This window comes from Pezoporus flaviventris, unplaced genomic scaffold (assembly GCF_033815535.1).
Source record: "Pezoporus flaviventris isolate CSIRO_AGI_PZ_B2104156 unplaced genomic scaffold, CSIRO_AGI_Pfla_v1 ptg000007l, whole genome shotgun sequence".
Taxonomy (NCBI): domain Eukaryota; kingdom Metazoa; phylum Chordata; class Aves; order Psittaciformes; family Psittacidae; genus Pezoporus; species Pezoporus flaviventris.
The window spans coordinates 95823551-95849174 of NW_026892555.1; the positions used below are offsets into that span (position 1 = coordinate 95823551).

General features: G+C 35.5%; 1 protein-coding gene across 7 annotated transcripts in view; it reads left to right on the forward strand.

Annotated features, from left to right (window-relative positions):
- ATP9B (ATPase phospholipid transporting 9B (putative)) overlaps positions 1–25624 on the forward strand; it is a 170133-nt gene that overhangs the window by 21373 nt on the left and 123136 nt on the right. For 5 of the 7 annotated variants that reach the window (XM_061449605.1, XM_061449600.1, XM_061449601.1 and 2 more), the window contains 4 exons: positions 3613–3763; positions 7011–7124; positions 10841–10949; positions 19993–20051. In XM_061449605.1, coding sequence (XP_061305589.1) covers positions 3613–3763; positions 7011–7124; positions 10841–10949; positions 19993–20051 — 433 coding nt within the window. Of the gene's footprint in view, positions 1–3612; positions 3764–7010; positions 7125–7275; positions 7477–10840; positions 10950–19992; positions 20052–25624 lie in introns of those variants that run through there. The other 2 variants (XM_061449606.1, XM_061449603.1) reach the window with 2 other exon arrangements.

The window sequence follows — 25624 nt, forward strand, 5'->3', positions numbered from 1 at the left end:
TATTGTGAGCAGTTTTATCAAGTGTAAATCTGATCAGGTGCCGAGTGGAATTGTTCAACCTTCTTCTGCAAGCATGTAGCCTGCCTTGTTTCAACTATTTTTATGGTCTTTCAGATTTTAAAGGTCAGGGGTAGATCTAACTGGAAATAGTTCCCTTTTTTATTCTGCATTAGTTTACAGCTGAATCAGTTTATGGGCCCAGTTTACCTGTGAAGTTGCATGAGTAGTGGCAGCACAAGAGAAAGGGCAAGAATCCACAACTTTGTTATGGGAGGGGGATGGCACTAGCCATTTCAGCAGCAGCAGCAGGATAGGTTCACAGCCATTAAACTGATTGTGGAACCATTTGTGGCATGCAAAGACTGCTGTTCATTTTGCTTTAAAGACAAATTCAAGTAATAGTCAAGATAACTTGATTTTTCAGACCTGTCTGTTACTAAATAACAGGGCTGAATTTTGAATGTCGAGTGAACAGTTACAATTTTTACAACAGAATAGTTCTTTATCACTATTAGAAAGGAGCAAAATTACTGAATGGGCTTACATTCATAACAAAACCAAAATGCGTGTTTACATGGAATCATACCAAATTGATGTCCATCCCATAGTGGAGCTTCCGGGAGGAAATCTTACGAATCCAGCATTAAAAATGAAGTGTTTTAAATGTCAGCTTGTGAATACTGGGATAGTGTCATTTCCGTAACAAAGTGAATGCTGCTGTGATTTTACTGTCGCATAATTTCTAGTTTTCTTTAAAAGAGCCCATAACTTTGAATTCCATTTGGTCTTTGGCTGAATTAGTTTGTAATAGGCCTGGGATAACGTAGGCTACAGGCAGGAATATTTTAAGTAGGACTGTGGTGGTGTAAGCTATCAGTCTTTATGCCCTGCGTATTTGTGTGTACCATAATTCTGTAGCTGCAGAAGACCAGAATAGGAAAGGACCTTAAGAGGTTGCCAGGTCGATTCCTTGCCTGTACAGGATGAATTACACCCATCACTTACGTCAGATCTCACCAGATCTTACAGACCTGCAGTAGGAGCAATTCTAGCTCTCCCTAAGTGTTTCTTTCCAACCTAGTCTCTGGAACATTTATTGTCTGTGTCCTGTCCAGTCCTCTGCCCCCTAGCTTTAATTGCCACATCCTGTCCAGTCCTCTGCCACCTAGCTTTAATTGCCACAGTTGAAGTCCGTCATTACTTAATCATGGTGGACCTGGAGAATAATTGTCCTTTTCCTCTTTGAAGGTGTTACATACTTGAAACTGTATTAGGTCCACATCCAGCCTTCTGTGAACAGCTCTATTTTGGTGTATCTATTAGACAAGCCTTCCGTGTGCTCTGTACCTGTAATTGTTGCTCTTGTGCACGGTCTTTGTTTTCCCAATAGACTTGTTTGTTGAAATTTGGTATTCAAATGGTATTGTAAGCCAACTGAGATCTTGCTAGCACTGGCTTGAGAAAAACAGATACACTCATGACTTGCTAGCAGTGTGCCTGTCCACGCTGACCAGATGTAAGCCTCTTTTTCCTTTTTTTTCCACATGTTTATCATTCTGCAGTAACTGAGTCCTCCTCTTTTGAGATGCCTCTGCTAACTTTTTCAGTTCTGTTTTTGTATAGTTGATTATTTCTCTGTAAGTGTCCTGTATTGCACTTCTGCCTGTTGAACTGCATTCTGTCTCTTCAAGGTAGCCTTTCCAATCTGTAAATACAGGTTTGAATTTTCATCTCGTTGCATGTACTCGTGTCTCTTCTGGCTTTTTATTGTCTGAAAAATTAAATACTTGATAATCAGTTACACAGTACTAGTTTAAGCTTTGCAGAACTTCACAGGAATTATTTTGGGTTTATTACAAGCTACTCTGCATTTATGATATTTCCAACTTCATCACTTCTGACACTCTGTTCCTTCCCTTAGAGATATTTTGAGAGATAAGTTTCATTAGAGACACAGAATCATAGAATGATTTGGGTTGGAAGGGGCCTTTAAAGATTGTCAAATCCAACCACCCCAGCCATGGGCAGAGACATCATTAGAGCAGTGTGCTCAAAGCTCCAGGAGTCAAGAGAGAACATGTACTCTCAAGCAGTAGTGCTTTCTCAAAGGGAAATTATTTCCATTTTAGAGGTTGCTCTTGACATGTTAATACTGACAACTTTGTTTTCTTTCAGGTGAGCCTGTAGGTGTAAACCTACATACAAATAGGTTTACTACAGAGAAACTGTGGGAAACTGTGCTGAGGTGACTGTATCGGAATTTTCCCTTTCTCAGCAAACCCCTTTCTGTTGGTTTAAATACAGTTTACAAGAGCTGCTTAGTTATTATTTTTTTATTTCTGCTTCAAAAATGTTGTCAGTATATTCCAAAACCTCACTAGAAAACGCTTGTCATTTTTCTTCACTTTCAACTTCAGCTGCTGATGTAGTTGAAATCCACTGTGACCAACTAGGTTTGTGCTTCGGCTGCAGTAGGTGCTCACTGAAGGCTTGTCTGCTTAGTCTTCCTGACTTACTTTTCTAAAGCAGACTCCCAACATGATGAGAGCATCTTGCCCCAATATTAAAAAATGTAGAGAAATTCTCCTTTAACCTACAGAGTTGTAAAACAAGTGTATGGCAGACCTGCTCTTCTTTCCAAACAATCTGTACTTCACCTGCATTAGTAATCCACCCCTGTGGATAGTCCTAGCAATTCTTAGGCTGATTATATTATGTGAGTTGAGTCACATCCAGATTATTTCTTGGTTTATTCTTTTTAGTAAGTAGTCTGCTGAGCCTCAGTAGCATTCTGTTTGCCAGCCTTTTGTTCCTCCAACTCGTCTCATCATTCTCGTGTCCTTGTCCAAATTGCAGTTGTTGGAAGGTGGCTGTGACCTCTTCCTGTCTCATTGCTCATTGTTTAAACCCTGTTGAGTAGATTTGTCAGCTGGTTAGGCAGGGATGCACTTTCATTCTCCTATGAGCTGAAGTTCACCAGTGCAGGTGATCTGCATTTACATAGGTTTGGGTTGGGATTTTTTTGGTTGAAAACATTTGACAGCATGGCATTAGGCATGCTTCCCTGTTATGTCTGCTACACAGGCAGTCTTACAGGGAAAACCAGGAATTACAAATTATGTGGTAATAGTATACAAAGCTGTTGAAATGTTTCTGACTTTATTTAACAGAAGCCTTCTTTCCTCTTCAGTCGTAGGCATAATTGAGTTTCAGTTACACAAAATAAAGGCTATAACCAAAGGACTGTAAGGTATGAGGGATGAGTTAATTACTTAACTTGAAGAGAATTTAGTCACTGCTAATGCAGACTTTTATTAAGTAGAATGTTTCGAACCTGTGTCAGGGCAGGGTGCAGTAAAATTTGTAATTATTTTGTTAGGATTTCCTGTAAAGAATGTGCAAGTCTTTATGTGTGTATATGTCTGAATGAGTTGAGTACTGTGTAATTGCCCTAAATATTACAAGTCGACATCATGCTTGCTTATTTAGATACAGTCCAAAGTTTTAAGCCTGTTTTTCTTAGGTATTTGCCTTGGGGGTTCCAGGTTGGAAACAGTAGTTGCATATAGTAAATTTTTAGTTTTAAAGTAAACATTTGTTTTTTCTTTTCAGTTGTGCTGATTGGCTCATAAACCTTTGCCGAAGAAAGAAAGAGCTAAAGGCTCGCACAGTGTGGCTTGGGTGTCCTGAAAAGTGTGAAGAAAAATATCCCAAAAATGCCATAAAAAATCAGAAATACAACATCTTTACCTTTATACCTGGGGTAAGGCTCGTAACCATTTTTTGTTGTGGGCTGATGTATGTTCTGTAATGTATTTTTTGACAGTGCTGCAAAAAGATGGTTTTATTTGCCTGGATTCTTCTTTTTCTTTTAAAATTTACCTTGATGTCGTCAATTAAAATTGACAGTTGAGAGCAAGGCTTCTATTTACTAAATTGTTTTGTTTTCAAAGGGATATTCACTAAAGAAGTGCAGTGTGTATGATTGAATAGTTGGAATTCAGTGAAGCTTTAGAAATTTGAGATGGGTTTCTGTGCACTTTTCATGATTTGTAATCTTTTGAAAAAAGAAGCATTCTACGCAGTCAGTTGTGTATGAAGCATTTTGAAATAAATAAACAGTTGGAAATTGCAGTGTATTCCCATGGATATTTTCTCATAGTCCCTGGCATTGAAAGCATAATAAATATTCTGAAGCAGGCAACTCCTTAAAAGACAGAAACACACCCACAACAAGTAAGGCCTAGTTTACTAAGCTAATGCTTTTTAGAGTTGTATTTCTCACTGCAGTTTTAAAAATAGTGATTTCTTTTTGGTTTTGAAGCTTCAGTAGTTAAAACCTAAAAATGTATGCTGCTGTGGTATAATAAATTTTACTAAAATGCTTTTATTCATACTTTTACTGATACTGTCCAAGAGTCCTGTGTTATGTTGCAAAAACTTGACTGGCTTCCAGATTTGAATACAGACATGCTTTGTCTTAAATTTTTTATTTAAGTGATTATGCATATTTATAAGAGTATTGATTCTATTCTTCTGGCTCTTTGGTCCAATGACTGACAGGTGCTTTCTAATACATTTCTTTATCAAGGCAAAAAAAATTAATGGCTTTGTAATTAAGACTGATCTTCTGTCAAAGAAATAAAATGTCACTTTTCACAGGCAGATAAAATATTCTCATCTGTATTGAGCAAAGTAAATGTTTTCTTCCAAAGTTTAAATTATTAAATATACTGAAATTAGTTAAGCCATATATGATTTCCTAAAGGTCACAAAATTCATTAAGCATATAGTAAGCCATTGATTATTGTGACTGGAAATCTGCAGTGTAGATTACAAATCCTAAACTAGATTCATGTTGCCTATGGGGATCAGTCATAGCTTGCAAATACCTGTTGAGAGGGAGAATGTTTGTTCTTTTTTGATCTTTTGAAAATCTTGGTTTTTATGGTATGGGCAGAATCAGACTTTTGGTGGAGGTAGTTGGAAGCTCAGTAGTAACTTCAAAATGAAGTGAGATTCTAAATGTAAAGCCCAGTAGCTGGTGAAAATAAAATAGTTGCAAGTTTTAATTTTAGACATAAATTAACACTTTTGATTGATTATAAATACTGTGTAGCAGTTTTTTTAATGCGGTTCTGCTAGGAATAATTTGTAGGGAGCATAGCTGTATTCATTCCACACCCATAGACATAACTAAGTTGTAAATATTGAGTCTAATGGTTTACCATGGTTGAAATTTTCATCATGTGAAGCTTTGTCTCTGCTTAAATTGTTGGTTTTTTTGTTTTTCTTTTTAACATTGCCCCTGGCTGTGGATAATATTCAGCAATGTCATATCAAAATACAAGTTTAAAATAATGTTTAGATCAACAGAATTGTACTTACTGGCTAAAAGAGCTGTAGTATTTCCAAAATAAAATCTGATTTCCTAACATTTATGTAAAATGCTTACTGCTTCTACCTTTACACAGTTTGTTCAGTTTCCATTTACTATTTCTTAGACATCTTGGTATAGCTGCTTAGGACTTCTGTGTAAATTTCCATAAAGAATATCTTTTGTGATGGGCTTCTTCTTAAGATTTCAAATTTTTTTCCTCATCCTGCTGGAGGTGCTATATTAATCTGCCTTACTAAAGAAATATATCAAGTCTTTGAAGATTCAAAATTCTATAAAATGAATAATATTCTTAAAATTGAAATTATAACTAAAGCAGTGTTGAGAGCGTGCTCTTACTGAAGTACTGCTTTTAATTACCAAAAGAATCTCTGCATCTGTCGTTCCTTTGGAATATTGCACACTGTATTCTGTGATGAGGTTATGGTGTCTTCACTTAAAACTTGGACAGTTATCTTGGAGCTAAACCCAAACCTTTGATTTATTAATAAACATATTTTATGTGCCAATATTTATTTCAAACTAATCTTTTGAGAAATTTAATACTAAGCATTTCTTCTAAATTATCTCAAAACCCCCATGTTATTTTGTTACCTTTTTTTTTTTTTGTAGTTTAAACTTTGCTTTTGTAAAGTTTGTATTCCTATGGAAACTGAATGCTACTGCCTTACTCTCAGATTTCCTTATGATAGCCATTTGGAAAGACAGCATTGTCACTTCCTCTTACTGGATCTTTTCTGTACCATTTGTTTTTTTTTCCTAAGCGACATTTATTCTTGACCAGTGAGTAGTCCCACTGTTTTTAATAACAGTGGGAAATGGTAATTTTGAAGGAGTTAGTCTGACTTGATGTTAGCTTTTATCCCTCTGAGAACCAGAGGACTTCAGAAAGAAGGCAGATGAGCTGTAGAGCTTCCACCCCTGCAAGAGGAGAAATTTCAATTGCTGTGTTTAGGATAGAGAACGCTGAGGGAAGGTGGTGCATGAAAGCAACAAGGAGTTCAGAGATGCAGAGCATCATGGTGTAGCCTAGTCAATTTTTGATGGTCTCTAGAAGTTCAAATAATATAGACTAGGATAATATTTTTGTAAACAGTTTCTGTTCACTTGATGACAATGATTTTTTTTTTTAATTATTATTTAAGGCTGGGATATGAAATTTTTAGGACAAAAGGACATCATTAGCCAGATAAAACAGCATTTAAATATTGGTACTTAAGGAAAAAAATAAGATATACTTTTTGTGCTGTATTTTCAGGAAGAATTTTTTTTTCTTTGCACAGTGATCTTGATACATATTTAATATTCATAAAGATTGAGTTCACATAGTCCAGTTTTCAAAAAATCTAAAAAAAATTAGCAAACTGCTTCTTCAGAGTGAAGAAGCATTAGCATAAAATAATTTTTCCAGCCGAAAAAGCAGTATAATATTAAAAATACCTTGTAGTGCATTTAGTTTGATATACAGCACATTATGCTATATAATATTATCATAGTACCATATATGCCATGTAATGATTTTATATCTACTATCCTGAAAAAGTGAATTTTGTGTGCATTATGTGTGCAAATTTTAAGGCATTTATCTATTTTGTATTTTTTTTCATTTTAGGTTTTATATGAACAGTTCAAGTTTTTCTTGAATCTTTATTTTCTCGTCGTGTCCTGCTCACAGTTTGTCCCAGCATTGAAAATAGGCTACCTGTACACATACTGGGCTCCTCTGGTAAACAGAAAAATACTATTAACTAGAAGTTGTAACTTCAGATGAAAAGTTTGTGTATACATACATTTCATAATTTTGCAACTGGTAAACTATAGTGATTAAAGTATGTAACAGAAGTAAAATCCTTCCTTGAAATTATGGTATTTTACAGCAGATACTCCAGAAGTTGTTGTTGATAGCTCTCCCTTCCACCTGCCTGCCATGCTCCTGCCCCACAGGCTGGGTACCGGTTTTTGTTGACTGGCTAAGTCTGAGTGTGCAGTGCTCCTTTCTGGCTGCTGGTCACTTGAGAGGTTTAAAAAAACAAACCAAATACCATCCAGCTAATAGAGAACCATATTTAGTAACATAGGTAATTTGTGTGTTACTTTAAGTTTCTTGTTATTTGCTTGCTTCTTTATGTTTTCAGGCTAGAATAGAATTGAAAGCATAATGTTTTTGCATTTCTTCTGTATCAGTTTTGATCATGTCCTTTTTTCACAAAAACTGAGATAAAATATTTAAGCCACGGGTAAAGCAGGAGAAAATAGCATCTTGAAAATAAGGTATTTATTAAACATGTTTTTTTCCTAATCAATTGCCCTGCCAGTTGCAGTGATTTCCTTTCAGTGTGTCTTATTATTGAGCCCTCTGCAGTATTTTCTTGGGAAACTGTTCAAACCAGTTGCTTCCGACTCAGGTTTCCTAAGGTTTGAAAATTGTCTTCTCTTTGGAAGAGGCCCTTTTGGTAGTCTGCCAGCTATATTCCCATGATTTGGAATTCTTTTCTTGTTTGTAACCAGATCATTACCTTCTCTTTAATCTTCCTTCTGGCTTCTCCACACCAGGTTTAAAAGCAAGGCAGGAAGAACAAATGCTTTATTTTCTAAATTTATTTAAAAAAGGTATTTTCCAGTCACATTTATTCTCAGTGGTATTCAAACGGGACAGTGACATGCTGACTGCTTGAGTAAAGGTCATTCTTTTACAAGTCAATAGAGTAAATATTCTGGATTGATTTCATTGTTTTAATTGTTGCAACATGTGTCCTTTTAAGTATGGATAAATGGAGAGACTGTCCTGGAGGTTCTTCACACCTCTGTTTCCAGACAACTTTTGGCTTCTGGTGCAACAAAATAACACTTCCAAGACAGAAAGCTTGTTCAACAGTGGGATTTGAAATGGATATTTGCAAAGGTCTTTGTTACTGACACAGTAAGAAAAGCTGGAAGTCAGCTGTGTTTGGAAGCTGGTCTCTTCACAGTCAAGTTTTGTGTACAGCTCTATACGCTAGTGGGGTAGTAAGGATAAAAATCACTTAGCATTTCAGCCTGTCTTATCCCTGCACAAAGAAGGGAGAAAATACTGTAGTTTGCAAATAATCAGTTCTATACAGATGTATTTATCTTATTCAAGGATATTTTGAATTATTTTTCCGAGTTTTCACATACAGCTTGAAAATACATCTTGTTAAGTGCTAGTGCTTTTTTGCTAAACAACTCACTTGTTTCTTGAATAGCTTTTTTTTACTAATGATTAGCCTCCAGATAAAGAGGTTAATTGGATATTGTGTAAGGCTCAGTACGTATGATAAAAATATGAAATATTTGACTTGGACCAGTTGGGCTGTCTTTGCTTAAGAGATAAGTTTGGTTTTCTTTGAAGAGCATCTAACTGCTGATAAATTTTCATAATAATCGAGAGTAGTTTGTTGTGGTGTTTTTTTTTGGGGGGGGGGGTAGGGGGCTTGTTTTTTGTTTTGTTGTGGGTTTTTTTTTCATTTTCTATTTGGTGACACAGTTGTTTGGTTTTTTGTTTTTTTTTGTTTGTTTTGTTTGGGGGTTGATTTGTTTGTGTTGGAGTTTTTTGTTGTGCTTGGTTTTTACTTCAACAGTTTTTACAACAAACAGCATAATATGCTTACATCAAGTGCTGGAGTTCTTAAACAGGACTTTATTTTACTGGTTTGCTGTTGTTTGCACAGTAGGGAATGGACTTCTCATTTTGAGTCCAACATACAAAGGATGTAAAGCATACAAGTTTGTAGGCTATATGCTAAAGATGCTTAACTGCTTACAGTTAAAGATGACAGGGTGTTTTTTTTTGTAAGATTGGCTGCACAATGTCAGCTTCCCTTTGGAAGAGTATCAAGTTCCTTTGAGCAAATGAGGAAAAGGGAAATGTAGTGAGTTGTTCCTCGTAGTCACAGTCAGCTGTACTGGGCTGCCAGGCAAGATGTGGTGACCACTACAAGAAATTCTTGCAATTAACACCGTGCATTCTGTGCTTAGATTACTGTCTAGTTAATGAGATAAATGTTTTATATTTTTATCATGCATACTGAGCCTTACCCAGTACCCAATTAATCTTTTTTTTTACCTGGAGGCTAATCATGTGCAAATGGCAGGTATGTTTGAAGGTGCTTCAGGAGTGCTTTTTTTGATGCTGCTAAAATACCTGTTCTTCCAAGGCTTGTGAAAATGCTGCTGCCAGAAACGGGCAAAACCCTCCTGCTCATTCAGTTATGCCCTAAGAGTGAAAATTAATGTATTTTGCAAAGGTACTTTTTTTGTTCTATGTAGATCTTATGTAAGTGTTCTATGTAGATCTTATGTAATTGTTGTAGCTAATGTAAACCTGAACAAATAGGAGGTGTTTAAGGTTTCAAGAGAGTAAGCTTTGGAATTTTGGGCTGGAACTGCAAAATAGCCCTTGCTATTGAAAATATGAATTTTAGTCAAAACTCTTTTAGGAGTACTCTACACCTTCACTTCTTTCTTAAGAGTTTAGCGGAAGGTTGGCAATCTGTTGGACTTCTGCAAGAAAAGTGTAATGATAGAAATGATCTCCTGTAGAAAGAATGTATAGGTGGGTGTCTGAAGCTAGGTAGGTATTCTAGAATCTTATCTGTTGGAGGAATTGTGAATATTTGAATTTTTAGCCGTCTTACTTATAAGATACCTTTATTGTTGAAAATTTGACTTCCCTTCACTGTTGGAGACAGAATGAGCACTTGCATTTGAGAAATCAGAAGACCGTATCTGAAGAGAGGTGTAGGAAGGGAAAGGGGAAACTCTTAGGTGCTTATCCCTGAACTGTTCTGTATTTTTAGCTTACCATCTTTTAAGGCCAGAGACCGTATTAACTGCATGTAGCACCCTGCTAATCCAGCAGAAGCTACAGTGGCAGCAATGAAAGTAGCAGCCAAAACATTTAGATACTTAGTTCTTGCGAGCAAGCCTCCTTTTTCTTTGTGAATATTTGTGATCTACTGGTAAATAAGTATATTTAAGATGCCAAAATTACTTAAAGTAGCCATCAGTTTACCTTTTAATTTCTGTCTGTTAGGAATAAGGCAGTGACCTTAATGTTAGAATTTAAGACTTAAATGTTTTTGGTAAAGGCTGAAAATTTGTGGAAGATATACGTTTACTGAGCTATAAAATCTGTCTTTAGTTCATCCAAAGCATTTTAAATTTTACATTTCAAATTGTATCTAAATTATGCATCTTTGGGGATGTAGTTATTCTAATTATAACTTCTAATATAAGTTCTATGAGTTACTTTAATTATAACTGTATTTCAAGTTTAACAGATTGAAGAAAACACCAAAATCCAAATTAAGAAAAAAAAATTAATTCTAAGTGCATGTTCTTACTCTGTGTATTGTTTCTACTTGTGTATTTCTATTCTAGCAATTTCGAGAAATCTGAATTGCATAATTATATCTTTAACAGGGATTTGTTTTGACAGTCACAGTGGTACGGGAAGCTGTTGATGAATTTCGACGTTACAAGAGAGACAAGGAAATGAACTCACAGTTATATAGCAAGCTGACAGTACGAGGTTAGCAAAACCATTTGTATAAATACTTAAATATTTCATCTTATATATACATTTAAGACTTTCAGTTCCAAAAAATAACCAGGAGTCTCGAGCTGCACTATTCAGAATGAAACTGATACTGAGCTAAAGTGCCTGATTTCCCTCAGAAAAATATGGCTGTTAAACATGACCCGTTTATGAAGTGTTGTAAATCCTTTTTTTTTTTTTAATAAAGGAAAGGTGTATGTATATCATTATAGATATATTTTTTAAGCATTCTGCTGTTTAGTACCATTACATCAAAGTGCAGTTCTCCTCTGAAATTGATACCTGAAAGTAACTCAGCAACATTGTCAGCTACGTATCAAGTGTAAATAGGAAATAAGGGATCAGTAACTAAGAAGTACAATCTAATTAAAATTCACTAGAGCCTTTCAAACTTGGTGGGTGTATTTGTGTTTAAGAAAAGGGCGATGTATTGTGAGTCAACTTCAGTGCCAAAAATATTGATTGTAATTTTGCATATAATTTGAAATCTATATAATCATGCAGTAGGAACAACTATTTTTCTTTCCAGAAAGTAATAAAAGGAGAGGTCAGTTATGCCTTTTTTTAGCATCAAAACTTTTAAGTTTTTCACAAACTTTCAAGGAAATGAAGCACTTCAGCTGTGAAATGACGATCAAATTTGTTAGGATATTGTAAATTGTAAATGTGAGCATAAGAGAAAAACTGTGCGCCCCTCCAGTTTCATGTTGTTTAGCATATTTTGCTGTTTAATTTCAGAACAGAATGCTACATAGATTATTCATTATTTTTTGGCATCTTTCTATTATCACGTCTAATGAATAACCTTAAAAAACAACATGACCTTGCTATTACACTCAAAAGTTATTTTGCTACAATATCCTAGGAAGTATATGTTAAGGATTTTCCTTGGCAAAAAAGTCCTAGAAAATGGGAAGCTGTTATGGAATGTGAGATTGTGTCTGAAGCATAGAGAGTATATGGCATACATTGTGTCAAGTATAAATTCTGTTTACCATTCCCAACATAAATTTCATGGCACTTGATGATCTTGAGGTCCTTTCCAGCCCAAACTATTCTATGATTCTATTCTATGATTCTATGATCTTTACAGTCTTTAATACGGTCCATAAAGAAATGGACTTTTAATGGCTTTTCTTTCAAATTTTTAATTTAACCCACTAGTTGGTTTATTCAGTTTTTTAAAATCTGTTATGGTAGGCTATTTAACACTCATCTTTGAAACAGATAGTACAATCCTACCCCATACAGTAGTAGTGTTAGTAATCTAGAATTCTTAGTTCTGGAAACACATACATAGCTTATTGTTACCGGTGTGATGTAAGTGTCAAGACTGATATTTGCTGTTTAAAGACCTAAGTTGGGTGCCTTTTGCTTCTTTTTTCACTTGTTCAGAGTCAGTATTGGAGTTTCTGGTGAATTGTTAGGCATTTAAATAGAAGTTTTTGAATCCTCACATCTTCTTTCCCAATTCATGAAATATTTTGTGAGGTTATGTGTGTTTGAGAAACTTTTCATTTTGTAGCTTCTCCTAGAAATAAGGAAGTCGTCAAAGTTCAATTTGGTCACTTTGATAGAGCCATTTTCTAGATACAGAACAGAGAATTAAAAATAGGTATAAAATAGCTATACCCATATAGGTATAGCTTTATAGGTAAAGCCCCATGGTTTTATTGGGAACTGAAAGTTAGAGAGCTTTAGAGATGCCCTCTTTTTTAAAGAATGTCAGCTTTTACCTACAAATGTGTGTGTCTGTTTCAGCTTACAGTTTTTGGTGTCAGTGCCATAATGAATTAATACTTGGTTTTTGTTTTGTTTTGTGACTTTTTTTGTTTGCTCTCTTTTTTGATGACAGTGATATTCTACAGAAGTAAAGATACAAGATCTCTGCTTACAGTGAACTCTGAATCCCATTTTTACGGTGGTGTGATTGATGAGCTAACATTTTGAGCTGCGGCCTATTCTAAGAATGAAAACGGTATTGCAGTCCCCCTCAAAATTAAGCTGTACTAAGCATTGCCACAAACATATAGAAAGTAATGAACAGATGACAAATTGCACCTTTTTCATAACACAGGGTTCTTTCATATTAAGGCATTCTGAAAGTGAAAGGCATCTTTTTGAGGCAAAAAATGGTACCTTCTGCTGTGGTAAAATAATTAAAATCATGATAAAAATAATCATCATAAAAATAACAAAATTCATCATAAAATCAGGCCAAGTTTTTTACAGGTTTTGAGAAGGATTTAGTTATTTTTGCAAATTAATAAAGTCAAATACCACACTTCTGTAAACTATTTTTATAAATAACTTCCATTATAATACACCTAATTTTTAATATTGGCAGTACTTTTCAAGTGGAAAAAACTCAGGTTTACTATACTAACCTACAGGCTAATGGTTTGGAGAAAGAAGGCTTTGTTACTTGTGAATGAACAAACTTGATACTGATTTAATTAAAAACCTGAAAATCGATGCCACTGTTAAGAGTCACTTTTCAGAGTGGAACTGCACTTTCTACTACTCTAGCATCTTTCTTTTCCCTAGTGATTTTATGACTTGTGTAGATTTTACAGTCTTTTCCATGGAATAGGTATTTTTCCCATCTCAAAGATGGAGAAACTGACATAGAGAGGTTAAGCAGTGTAACTTTGCTCAAATTGGACAGTAGGAAAACTTAATGTTAGCAAGGTTCAGTGTTACCCTTGGTTTAATTGTACCATTCATGGAAGATAAAAATGAGAATTTAATAATTTCTAGTGAATTGTTTTGCAAAATTGTTTGTTTACTAAAGGGAATTGAACGTATTCATAGCAAGAGAAGCTACTGGGGTTTGAATTGTGATTAATTACATGTGTGAAGATAGCATGGTAAGTTGATTTGTAACTTAAAATCTTTTTATACAGTGTTGCAATAGGTTAAAATCAGGAAGTCTTTGACTACCTAGCAGTATTGATTTTCTGTGGGGTCATTCTTAGCCTCAGGAACCTCTAAATGGGCAAAACATGAATGCTGTCTTATGACCTGCATTTTGGTAGCGAAAGAAGTACCAGCTTCTTGAAGATGGTGGATTTACGTCAGTGAATCTTGAAGACTTAGAATTTATTTTTAGTAATTCAAGACCTTGAATAATAAGTATTTGTTCTAATCAAGAAGTTGTCTTTTTTTTTTCTTTTTTTTTTTTTGTTTTGTTTTGGAAGGGGAGGGTGGATGTTGTTTTTGGTTTTTGGTTTTTGGTTTTTGTTTTTTTTTTTTTTTTCCCCTAATAATGAGCTGCTCTGAGCAAGGAAACCAAGGGAGAATGGGAAATTTGTTTTTAAGTGTTACTTAATTATACTTAGGCAGCAACGGCCAGCTTAATGTCCATAGACTGTTTGATCCATGGGAAAGCTCAGTCTTCAGTTATCCCGTGGTGAATTTTCTAGGTGTAACTGCATTTGTCAAGAATGTGCACCTGCTACATGTGCAGTTTGAATGGTTTTTACTCTTTCAAGCCTTTGTGGCAGGTGATGAAATGTGCAAATCGGGAAATGTATTGTTTTTTTTTTTTTTTTTTTTGTGAGCAAGTCAGTTAAATATACCTGTCTGTCTTTCATGTGATTCTTTTCCCTTTTATAGCTTTAGATTATGGTGTTGAATCTAAGTGTATGATGCATTCTGCTGTCTTAATCTTTTTTATTGAGGTGTTTGCTGCAAAATCTACTTTCCTTTTTTGAATATCGAAGTCTTGAAATCCCTGATAGACAATTTTCAGACAGTATGAAAGTTAAAGTTCTAAAGGAGGTGTATTTGACTAGAACTAAAATTATCCTGTCCTTTTAATTGGCCTTTTCTGCTTCAGAGCAGTTCACCTGCATGTCTTTTTGTAGAGCAGAAACTGGGATGGAAAAAATTTGAAACCTGTGCAGGAAGATTTGGGAGGACTTTAGTTTTTCTTTCCTAAGGCTCTACTATACTTTTGGCACAGGTTCTTGTCTTGTGCACTGAAGTATGATCAGTTAAGTGCCTATGAAAAATACTGCTGTTCTGCAGAAGAGTTACCTCAAGTTTATAAGCAGTTTGTTACATTTTTCATTAAGCTGCCAGAAACCAATTGGGAAATAAAGTTGTAAAACAATTAGTAAACAAATTGTAAAACAATTAGTAAAACAAAAGTAATAAAATTGTAAAACAATTTTAACTTTTTTTCCCCTTTCCATTCTTTAAGTTGGCAGTTCTGCCCTGAACCTTGCCTAGTTAGGTTTACCCATGCAGTGTTACTGAATTTTTCAAGAAAAAAGATCAAGGAGAGAATAACTAACTATAATAGTCAGAAATGCGAGTTGCAGAAAAGGTATGCATCTGTCACTTCATCTCAGGATGTTTAACAGTTTTGGAAGTGTTGCAGAACTCTTCGTCTTTGCAACCTGTAAAGCGAAGAAAAAAATTAAAGTCAGGAGAGATGAGATTAATGAAATAATTCTATCCAGGCTTCAAATGTGAAAAACTTATGTCTTTAAGAGTGCCATTAAGAATGTAATGAGATTGAAAATACATGCCAAAACTGTGTGAAATTGAGAAGATTCCGGTAAGTGCTATACAGAAGAAGAAAATACAGTGTGCAGGCTAGTATTTTTCCTTTAAAATCGGAGAGTTGAAGTCTGTTTTGGAGAGCTAGTGTGATTTAATTTTTTTATTATTTTTTTACACTTTTGAATTTGTTTATGCAGTTGAAGCAGCTCTGTTCTCAGTTGATTTTTTTTTTTTTTTTTTTAATTGCAAAATGGTCTCTGGCAGGAGGCAGTCAGTTTTCAGTGATTTAAATATTACCTGCAACTTTAGAATAGGATTTTTGTCAGTTTCCTGATTATTGTAATATTATTCTTCTCCAGTTATTTGTAATCTGTATTGAAACCTCTTATAACATTTCAACTCCTCAAGAACAGGTTGTCCTCTGCTTTTTAAAAAGCCATTTCATTAAAAAAACATTATTTTTGAATCTAAAGATACCACATTAAGTCTTTATTGGTTGCAGTATTTCAAACCAACTGATGATTTCATTTCTGGTATTGAGACCATTTGGGACAGATAAATTTTTAAAGAATTGTATCAATTTGATTGTTCAGGGAAACAGTAAGCAGCAGCAGAAACAGAACTTGAAATTTTAATGTAAGATCGAATTTTAGAGAGAGGGCAGAAGAGAGGAAGTGTCAAGTGAACTGTTCCACATTTTTCAGCATCCAGGAGACTGGATAAGAAAGACTGAAGGCTTTCCATTTCACCCAGGAGGACATAGTACACACAGAAGGGACTAGGGAGTCCTCTCTCTAGAGATTCATATTGGTGATTAAAGACTCAACATCAGTTCACTATCTAAGATGGAGTTTGAAAAAAGGACCCAAGGACAGCACTTTGCCCTGAAAGATCAGCATCCTCACCTTGGACTCACTGTAGCTTTAAGCTCCCCTCCTGTACCCAGCTCCCCATTATGTGATGTATACTCTATTTATGCTGACAACTCGGGCTAATAGATACCATGTGAAATTTTCATATGGTCTATGCCTGACTGCTTTCATTCAAGAGTTTTGTATTTCTGCACTAGAGACAAGCTCTGTTACCAGTTCCAGAAACAGTACTTCAGACAGTACTAAAGGTACCATGGATGTAATAGCAAATAAAAAAGAATTTGAAAATGCTACTCTTAAAGTCACTATTCTTTTAGGAGTGGCTTGCAATCAGACACTTATTAATAAAAATAATAAATTATTGATTGCTAATTAATAAACAGTAACAAAGAATAAAAATTAGTAATGAAAGTTAATGAAAAGTGATTTCTGATATATATCCACATTTTCTTTATTTCATTGTTGTATGAAATAGTTGTTAGAGCATATGAGATCTAGTTTTTCTAATTACTGCAGTTCATTTCGTAAGGCTTTATGTTGGGAGTAAAATGAATTACTACAGCCACTTTTCAGTGTTCCAGTTCTGCATAATTCTGTATGCTGCTTTAGGCAAAAGCCTTGCGCCTTGGTGGACTATAAAGTCTGGATGCGTAGGCACTTCTGACAGCTTTGGACTTTTTATTGGTAATTACACAGATGGTGAGGAGTGTTTTGCTATGGAGATGTTTTCAGAGAGAAAAAATAGTTTGCAAAAATAATTTATGCAGTGAATAACATTCAGTGTCTTTTTTTTTCTCTAAATGCATCTTCACTAAGATGTAGTATTGCATTATTTTAATGTTCTTTGAGATGGCATCTAATGAATCTCATTTTTGCTAGTCTAAAAGAAAGTGTTATTTGTTGACTTTTCAAAATTTTAACCCACTTTTTGAATTACTGCCACATTTTACCATTTAGTTTTTAACAGAATATATCCTGCCATTCAGATTCACTGTAGAATAATTGTCTTGTATGTCACAGGCCACTTCCTTAAGTGCAAAGATATACAGGGTGCTCTAAAAAGACCCGTTAGTGTGTAATAGAGATGGTTTTCTGTAGGGTTGTACTAAGCCACCTGGAAAACAGTTTGATAAGGAAACTTTTCAATTTATGATATGAAATCCCAGGATTGCTAGACTGAGAAGCAAAGCTGCAGTGTGAGTTCCTGTAGGTATGCTTGGCGCCAGGAGTCTTTGCTTTTTTGTCTGCCCTTCATCATGTTCCAGATGAGTGTTAAACCTTTTCTTGTTTCCTAAGGCTTAGTGTCTTTTGATCTTTACTGTATAATACTGTGAGAACACAATTGTGGAAAATTCAGTTGATAAAATTGCTGGTAGTTGCATTTGATTAGTATCTCAAAATTATTTTTGTCGTACATGACTGCATAGGTGGCATAGATTAGAGGCAATCCAGCTGGAACTAGGATTTTTGTGGCTGTTATTACTATAATCAGTTAATTTACATGGTTATCACACTTATAAACTGATGAAAATCGCTAGCATAGGAATTAAAAACAAAATAGGGAATGCTATCCTTTTGATTAAAGCTAACAAACTTAGAAAGCAGAGTAAGCATTACTATGTTTTTCTGGTATATACTATTCACTTCCAGTCAAAACCTGAGAATTTATAAGGAGAATTCACAGGGTCCTGCAGTTAAGCCGGCTGAGGATGTTGATCTGGTATCAGACTGTTCTTTCAGTGATTGAGCTTTAATTTTAGTTACTTTAGATTAAAAAAAAAAACAAAACAACAAAAAAAACCTGTTGACAGCTTCTTACTAACTTAATGTCCATGGGTATCTTGAAACTCCTGTAGAGAAATGGTATATTTCTTGCTACAGCTTTTGGTATCTTGGTCTTGTGCTCCTCCCTTCACCTTCACAAATGTGTTACAGCGGTGTTAGGAGTCAGATTGAAGATAGAATTTCTTCAGTGTTTGCGGGTGGGGAGGGAGGTGTTTTTGGCAACCGAAAAATTGAACTGGCATAAAAGATGATTATCAATAACAAAGAGTGGCTTTCAGAAACAGCTTTGCAGACAAAAGTTCTGTTTCTCTTCTGACACAGCACATTTTTGGAAGTGCTAATGTAATGGAAACTGTATTAAAAATTAGCTACAGGAATACACTTATTATTGACTGAATTAAACATAAAGCAACTGATATTATTGCATGAAATGCAGTTTTAAAGAGCAAGTACTGAAAATAATTGCTTATAACATGAATCCTACTACCTTTGTGTAAATGCACATATAAGGAATTTTTTGAGGTTAACTACCTGATCTCTCTTCATTGAGAGTTATGAGGTCTCATAGATTTGGAACCTAGCTTAGCTTTTGGTTTATAGTCAGTATAACACTGAGATAGATGATATAATGCACATTAACAAATCTACTTTAATAATACTTTTAATTAAATTCCAAACAAATAGCTGCTTATCCTGTGCTTTTATAGGTCTTCTAATTTGTTCAGTCTGACTTTTATTTAGAACTTTAATACGCCTCACCATATTTTGACATACTTGTCATCTGATACCTGCTGATCAGATACCTGCTGCTTAGAATCATGATAATGTTTCTGATGGGAAAAGATATTTTGTATAGGCGTGTATTTCAGCTCATCAGGCTGTGTAAATATGCATGGGTTTGTATCCTGAGTTAACAGGTTCCTAATTTATTGCCTGTTGTATCTTGGTAGAAGATATCCTTATGTCATGACTTGTCATGTCTACAAGGGTTTGTGGGTGGATTTTTGGTCGTTTTCTTTGTTGTTTTTACCTCAGAGAAGCACCTCTTTCTGGATTTGTCACAAGAACCCTTGGGACTAGAACTCCTGAATTCTGATAACGTAAATAATAACTCATTTTGGGTTTAACCTCTCTGTCTCAGTTTTTCAGTCCATCACACAAGAATGTTAAAACTTAACAGTCTTACAAGTATTAATATCCTGTAGAACATACAGAAATTAAATTGGTACACGTGCTGTGTGTATTTTTGAATGAGTTGTTTAGAACAGTTACTGAATGGGCAGCTCTAGAGAATTAAAATCCTCTATTTCATCTTATATTTTGCTTTATCTAAAATGAAATCTTCAGGCATTTCTTCTGAGTTTAGAGAAACTTACCTCTTTTCACTGAATTGCCAATAAGTTTCACACAGTTACCAATTACACTGTAACTTTAGCAGCCAAGCAAAGCTACCTGTTGGTAACTGGGCTGTGACTAATGTGTGTGAGAATTCTCTGTGACTGTAAGCCTAACAACTCTTGACTTGTAAAAAGTAGAAATGTCGGCTAGTAGGATGTGAAAGACGTTCCAATTTTACAACTCTGTTACTGATATAGATAAGACTTGAGCATCTTCCATATGGGTTTTTTTCCTCTAATACTTCTGCAACAGCTAACAGATTACAAAATTAGACTTTTTTTTTAAACCAGTGAATTATTCAAACAGATGAAATCTATTATTTTGTATAATTTGTAATATTTTCACAAAACAATAACGTCTTTAAGTATAACTTGAGTTCTGGGATTTATATTCTTGTGACTCTTTATTAATGTCTGCCTAAGCTGATTACATTTCTTCTTTTTTTTAAGGTAAAGTGCAAGTTAAGAGTTCAGACATACAAGTTGGAGACCTCATCATAGTGGAAAAGGTTGATACTTTTTTAAATATATTTTAGAGACTAAAGATTATTATTTTTGCTAATTCTCTTCTGAAGTATATTGAGGTTCTTATCTGTGAAGTACTAACTAGCTAGTATTTCAGTTAAAGTCTTATTTGATGATCTTCAAGGAAGTCTTTTTTTGTTAATATTAAACCTAATTGAATATAAGCATATTTTATGAGTTACTATATGCTTAAATTTGTGTAGTGAAGAGAATACAATTACTGAATTCTCTGGCTTTTGCTGTGCTGAATGTTCTAAGCTGTCTTGATTAGTGATTCCTTCCTTCTCATGCTCAAATCGGTGCTTTTCTATGTCTGAAGCCTTCAAGGATAAGTACATCATATAATTATGGATATAATATATCTAATTAATACAAAAGTTTATATATTTGTGAAAAGGAGAAAAAGCTTTCCAGTTTGATTGCAAATGGTGAATGAGAGCTGTGAACTCCTTTTCCCTCTGTGTTAGTATTGTGCTAAGGACAGCATTGGTTATTTCAGATGGCTTTCTGGGCTACTAAAATTATTGTGACCTGAAAGTCAACTTAATTTTCTTGTCAGAGGAAACTGTTTTTACTTTTCTGGAAAGGTTACTCACTTTCTGGGTGCCAGCAAGTGATTCCCATCACACTTTGTGTTAGAGAGTTAATCCAATGAGAAGCTGGAAGGAAGCATATCAAGTTGAAGCTCGTATCTACAGCTTTTCTTGAAGTATTGTACAGCAAGTTGCAGCTTGGCAGAATAATCCTTAGTGGAACCTAGTCAGTCACTAGATTTTTCTAAACTTCTTGGTGGTTTTAATCCTATTTAGTCAAGTAAATTAGTTCTGATAAAAGAAAATCCTTCAACACATATGCCCTCTCGACGCATTTTGTGCTTTCTTCTTTGTTAACACCTCTCCTTTTACTTGGAGAATTTGGATAACTTATAAGTTGTTAGTGGATAGAGATTATTTTATTTTTTCGACCATATATAAGAAATTCATCTTCTGTTTGCTTTCTGTTTTTTCTATAGTCCAAAGAAAAAAACAATACATCCAAGTCTCATTATACTTATTTTGGTCTCGCTTGGTACATATACTTTGTATTATGTCTTATCTTTTTTCCACTTTCTTTTGTCTATCTGTACCTGGTATTTTTGGGGGCCTGTCTGAGCAGCATGTATTAGTGTAGCCAAGATTAGCACTAATGTGTCTGGCCTTTACAGCTGTTATGCCTTACACCTTGCTATTTTAGAATGCAGGTAGAGTCAGCTTGCAGCTGCTCGCTTGTATGTATTTCAAATTTAGGAGACTTAGATGTTTGATTTTTATTAGGAAACCTTTTAGGACCTTCTTAATCTCTAAACCTGGAATCAAGTATTTTAGACTGTAGGGAAGACTATAGTGGCTATGAAGGTAAGCTGCCTTCCATTAAATTTACTGAGATTGTCTTTCTGTTGAATTATACTAGAATTTGGAAAACTGGAATTACTTTGGGGATCAATCTGTCTTGTGTGAGGTAGGTCATTAGCATCTATTTCAGCATTATTTACAGCAGTTTATAGATCATATGTTGTAAGTATCTAAAGTTTCCTAATGGAAAAAAGGTATGCTTAAGGATTTAGGGAAATAGTGAGTAGAGTTCTTTTGATGAAGATTTTACTTGGGTATCTCAGTAAGATGGATATAATTCTTTGAATGTTGTATTTCAGCTCCAAGCTCCCTTCTGTCCCAGCAGGGCTTCTTTTTTAACTTTTGGTGTAGCTAGGGTGCCTTCAAACTAATGCAATTAAATGTTTTCTGATTCTGTTGAGAAGTGTGTTTTGTTGGAACAAGCAGTTTTCAATTTTAGAGTATGACTTAAGCCAAGAACCAGTCAGGAGTGAAATGTTCAATTGCTTACTCTAACGGCAGAGGGACAAGTTAACATTGTATTTGACTGGAAGATGCATCAACAGCATTTCTTCAGTGAAATTAATGACTCATTTGAGCTGAAGATCCATATGTTAACTAGTGACTGCATCACAAATACTAACAACTTAAGTGAAAGGCTTTTTTATGTTTAAACCTTGGAATATGTTCTGATTATTGTCTCTTTTTAATAGGTTTGATTGATTTCAGAGCAGCTCTAAGTGACTGCATTGGGCTTAAAACTTTAGTTTGAAGTAATATATTTATTGTTTCAACTGAAAATTTTGTAATGCACCAGTACTAGAGCTGGAAGTGGCCTGAATAGAAGAAAATATTGCGTGGTTTTAGAATCTAAAAGACAGGTATAGGTTAGCTCAAAACTGGTCCTCTGCCTTGAACAGACGTGCTACTTCATAGATGTTCTTCTTGGCTTGAATTAAGATAGGTTTAGTTTTCAGTGGGAGAACAGGTGTGCATAGTGTTCCTAAATAAGACAGTTGAATGGGTGGGTTAATGAGTTCACATATTGTTATTTAGACATTGTAGTTTATTGAGAGTTCAGAATACATTTTGGAGATGCGAGGAGGACATAAAACTTAATAGCATGGTTTATAATTAATAACACAATTACTTAATAACATTTCATAATAACAGTACATAATACAGTGTTTTAAAACATGTGGAAAAGTAATGCTTTACCTTAAAATTTTGAGACCTTTTTTTGAGTTGTAAAGTGACACAATTGTTTTTTTTCTTAACAGGAGGTGTAAAGTTAAATTAATCCAGTATTTGTAAGGATTGCAGTTAATCCTAGAATGCAGTATTGCACAGCATGCAGATACAAGAAGACAACTAGAAAGTGCCTCATCCATTTATAAGTCAGAAGTAAGCAGGAATATTTTAGTCAATGAGAAAAGTATCACAGTATGCTAGAGATTGGAAGGGACCTCAAAAGATCACCTAGTGCAATCCCCCTGCCGGAGCAGGAACACCTAGATAATGTTACACAGGAATGTGTCCAGGCGAGTTTTGAATGTCTCCAGGGAAGGAGACTCCACAACCTCCCTGGGCAGCCTGTTCCAGTGCTCTGTCACTCTCACTGAGAAGAAGTTTCTTCTCAAGTTTAAGTGGAACCTCTTGTGTTCCAGTTTGTACCCATTACCCCTTGTCCTGTCGTTGTTTGCCACTGAGTAGAGCCTGGCTCCATCCTCGTGACACTCCCCCTTTATATGTTTATATACACTAATAAGGTCACCCCTCAGTCTCCTCTTCTCTAAACTATAGAGACCCAGCTCCCTCAGTCTTTCCTCATAAGGGAGATGCTCCACTCCCTTAATCATCTTAGTTGCCCTGTGCTGGAAGTACATGGTTCATTATGTGAATGGAGAAGAAAGGACAGTAAATGCCAAATTCTGAGCATCTGTAGCTATGGGGAATTGGAAGACTGAATAGGGAGCCAGAGAAGCTCATATAAATAACACTTTCATGATAATAACATGAGAAAAATGTAACTGTAATTTGAAACTTATTCAAAATAGTATTTTTCAAGTGCATACTGTAGCCTGTGTTGCAGGGAAGTATAGGTATGTTTGTGGGCTTTCTTGTTTTCCAGTCTGGCTGGTATTCCTGGAGGTTATGGAGTTAGCCATGAGAACCCAGAAGCAGGGGAAGTGCTTAGCTTTTGTTGGCCACTGTCTTGCTGTATTTATATCTCTAGGAATGTATTTGTAAGTCTGCAGCATAGACAAACGCTAAGAGAAATGTAAGCCTTCTTTTTCTGGGACTCTAATTCTACCTAGACTTAAGCAAAACAATGTATTCAAGTCATTTTCATGACCTATATATCCAAATTTCAATATATATCAATAAACATTTCTAGCTTCATCTTCATGGTAAATGAGATTACGTAGCTTCTCCATGGGTTTCTGAATGCTTGAAGTTGCATGTGTTGTCATTGTAACTTGTTCTACTTTGATAAATATGACATGAGAGGGCTAACATGATTGACATATTGCTGCTGTTTGTCTGTGGCAATGTACAACAGAACTTAATTTTCTCCATAATGAGATGTTAAAGATTTTTGTGGCATATTTGCCATCTGCTTCTGTGTAGTCACTCTTCTAGTGACAAGGTACGTCTTTGCAGGGGGATCTTTGCTCTCCAGTGTCAGTAGTAATAGTGACTGTTTGTTTTTTTTTTTTTGGTATCTAGTACTCCTGCAGTATCTTCCTGCCCACTTCCAAAATATGGAAAACCTGATGAAAACCAAGATGTCCTGTAGATCTTATACTGTTGTGGGTTTTTTTTGTTTGGTTTAGCGTTTTGTGGTTGTGTTGTTGTTGTTGTTGGTTTTGTGGGGTTTTTTGTTTGTTTTTTGGTGGTTTGGTTTGTTTTTTTTTTCAGATGGAGAAAGTAAATACAAGACAGCCTATAGCCTTCCCTACATGGAAGGATACGTTCAGATGTTAGTGCAGAAAAGCTTCATCTTATAGGAAAGAAAAACAGGCAGAGAGAACACATTAAAAAGACATAAAGATGCTTTTTTTCTGTTATATTATTTCAAGATGTGTTTGTTTCTATTAAAATGTGAAAATGATCACATGACTAACTTGATCACAGTCTACAACTTCCTCAAGGAGGGCAGTGGAGTGGGAGGTGCTGATCTCTCTCTGGTGAAAAGTGATAGGACACGAGGAAGGGGAATGAAATCCTGTCAGGGGAAGTTCATATTGGACCTTCGGAAAAGGTTCTTTGCTGACAGGGTGGTGGGTCACTGAAACAGCCTCCCCAAGGAAGAGGTCATGACTCCAAGCCTGTCAGTTCAGGAACATTTGGATGATTCTCGTAATCACGTTTTAGTTTTAGGTAGCCCTGCAAGAAGCAGGGAGTTGGACTCAATCATCCTTGTGGATCCCTTCCAACTTGAGATATACTATGATTCTGCCCAGTTTTGTTGGGCATAAAGATTTGAATCTTGGATAGCAAGTATAGAATCATAGAATAGTTAGGGTTGGAAAGGACCTTTAGATCATCTAGTTCCAACCCCCCTGCCATGGGCAGGGACACCTCACACTAAATCATCTCACCCAAGGCTTTGTCTCACCTGGCCTTGAACACTGCCAGGGATGGAGCATTCACAGCCTCCCTGGGCAACCCATTCCAGTGCCTCACCACCCACCACCCTAACAGGAAAGAATTTCCTCCTTATATCCAATCTAAACTTCCCCTGTTTAAGTTTTAACCTGTTACCCCTTGTCCTTTCACTACAGTCCCTAATGAAGGGATCTGTGTCCTGTCACTACAGTCCCTCCCCAGCATCCCTATAGGCCCCCTTCAGATACTGGAAGGCTGCTATGAGGTCTCCATGCAGCCTTCTCTTCTCCAGGCTGAACAGCCCCAACTTCCTCAGCCTGTCTTCATACGGGAGGTGCTCCAGTCCCCTGATCATCCTCGTGGCCCTTCTCTGGACTTTTTCCAACAGTTCCATGTCCTTTTTCTGTTGAGGACACCAGAACTGCACACAGTACTCCAGGTGAGGTCTCACAAGTCTACCTGCTGGTTATGCTTGTTTTTGATGCAGCCCAGGATACAGTTGGCTTTCTGGGCTGCAAGCACACACTGAAGCCAGCTCATGTTCATTTTCTCATCAACCAACACCCCCAAGTCCT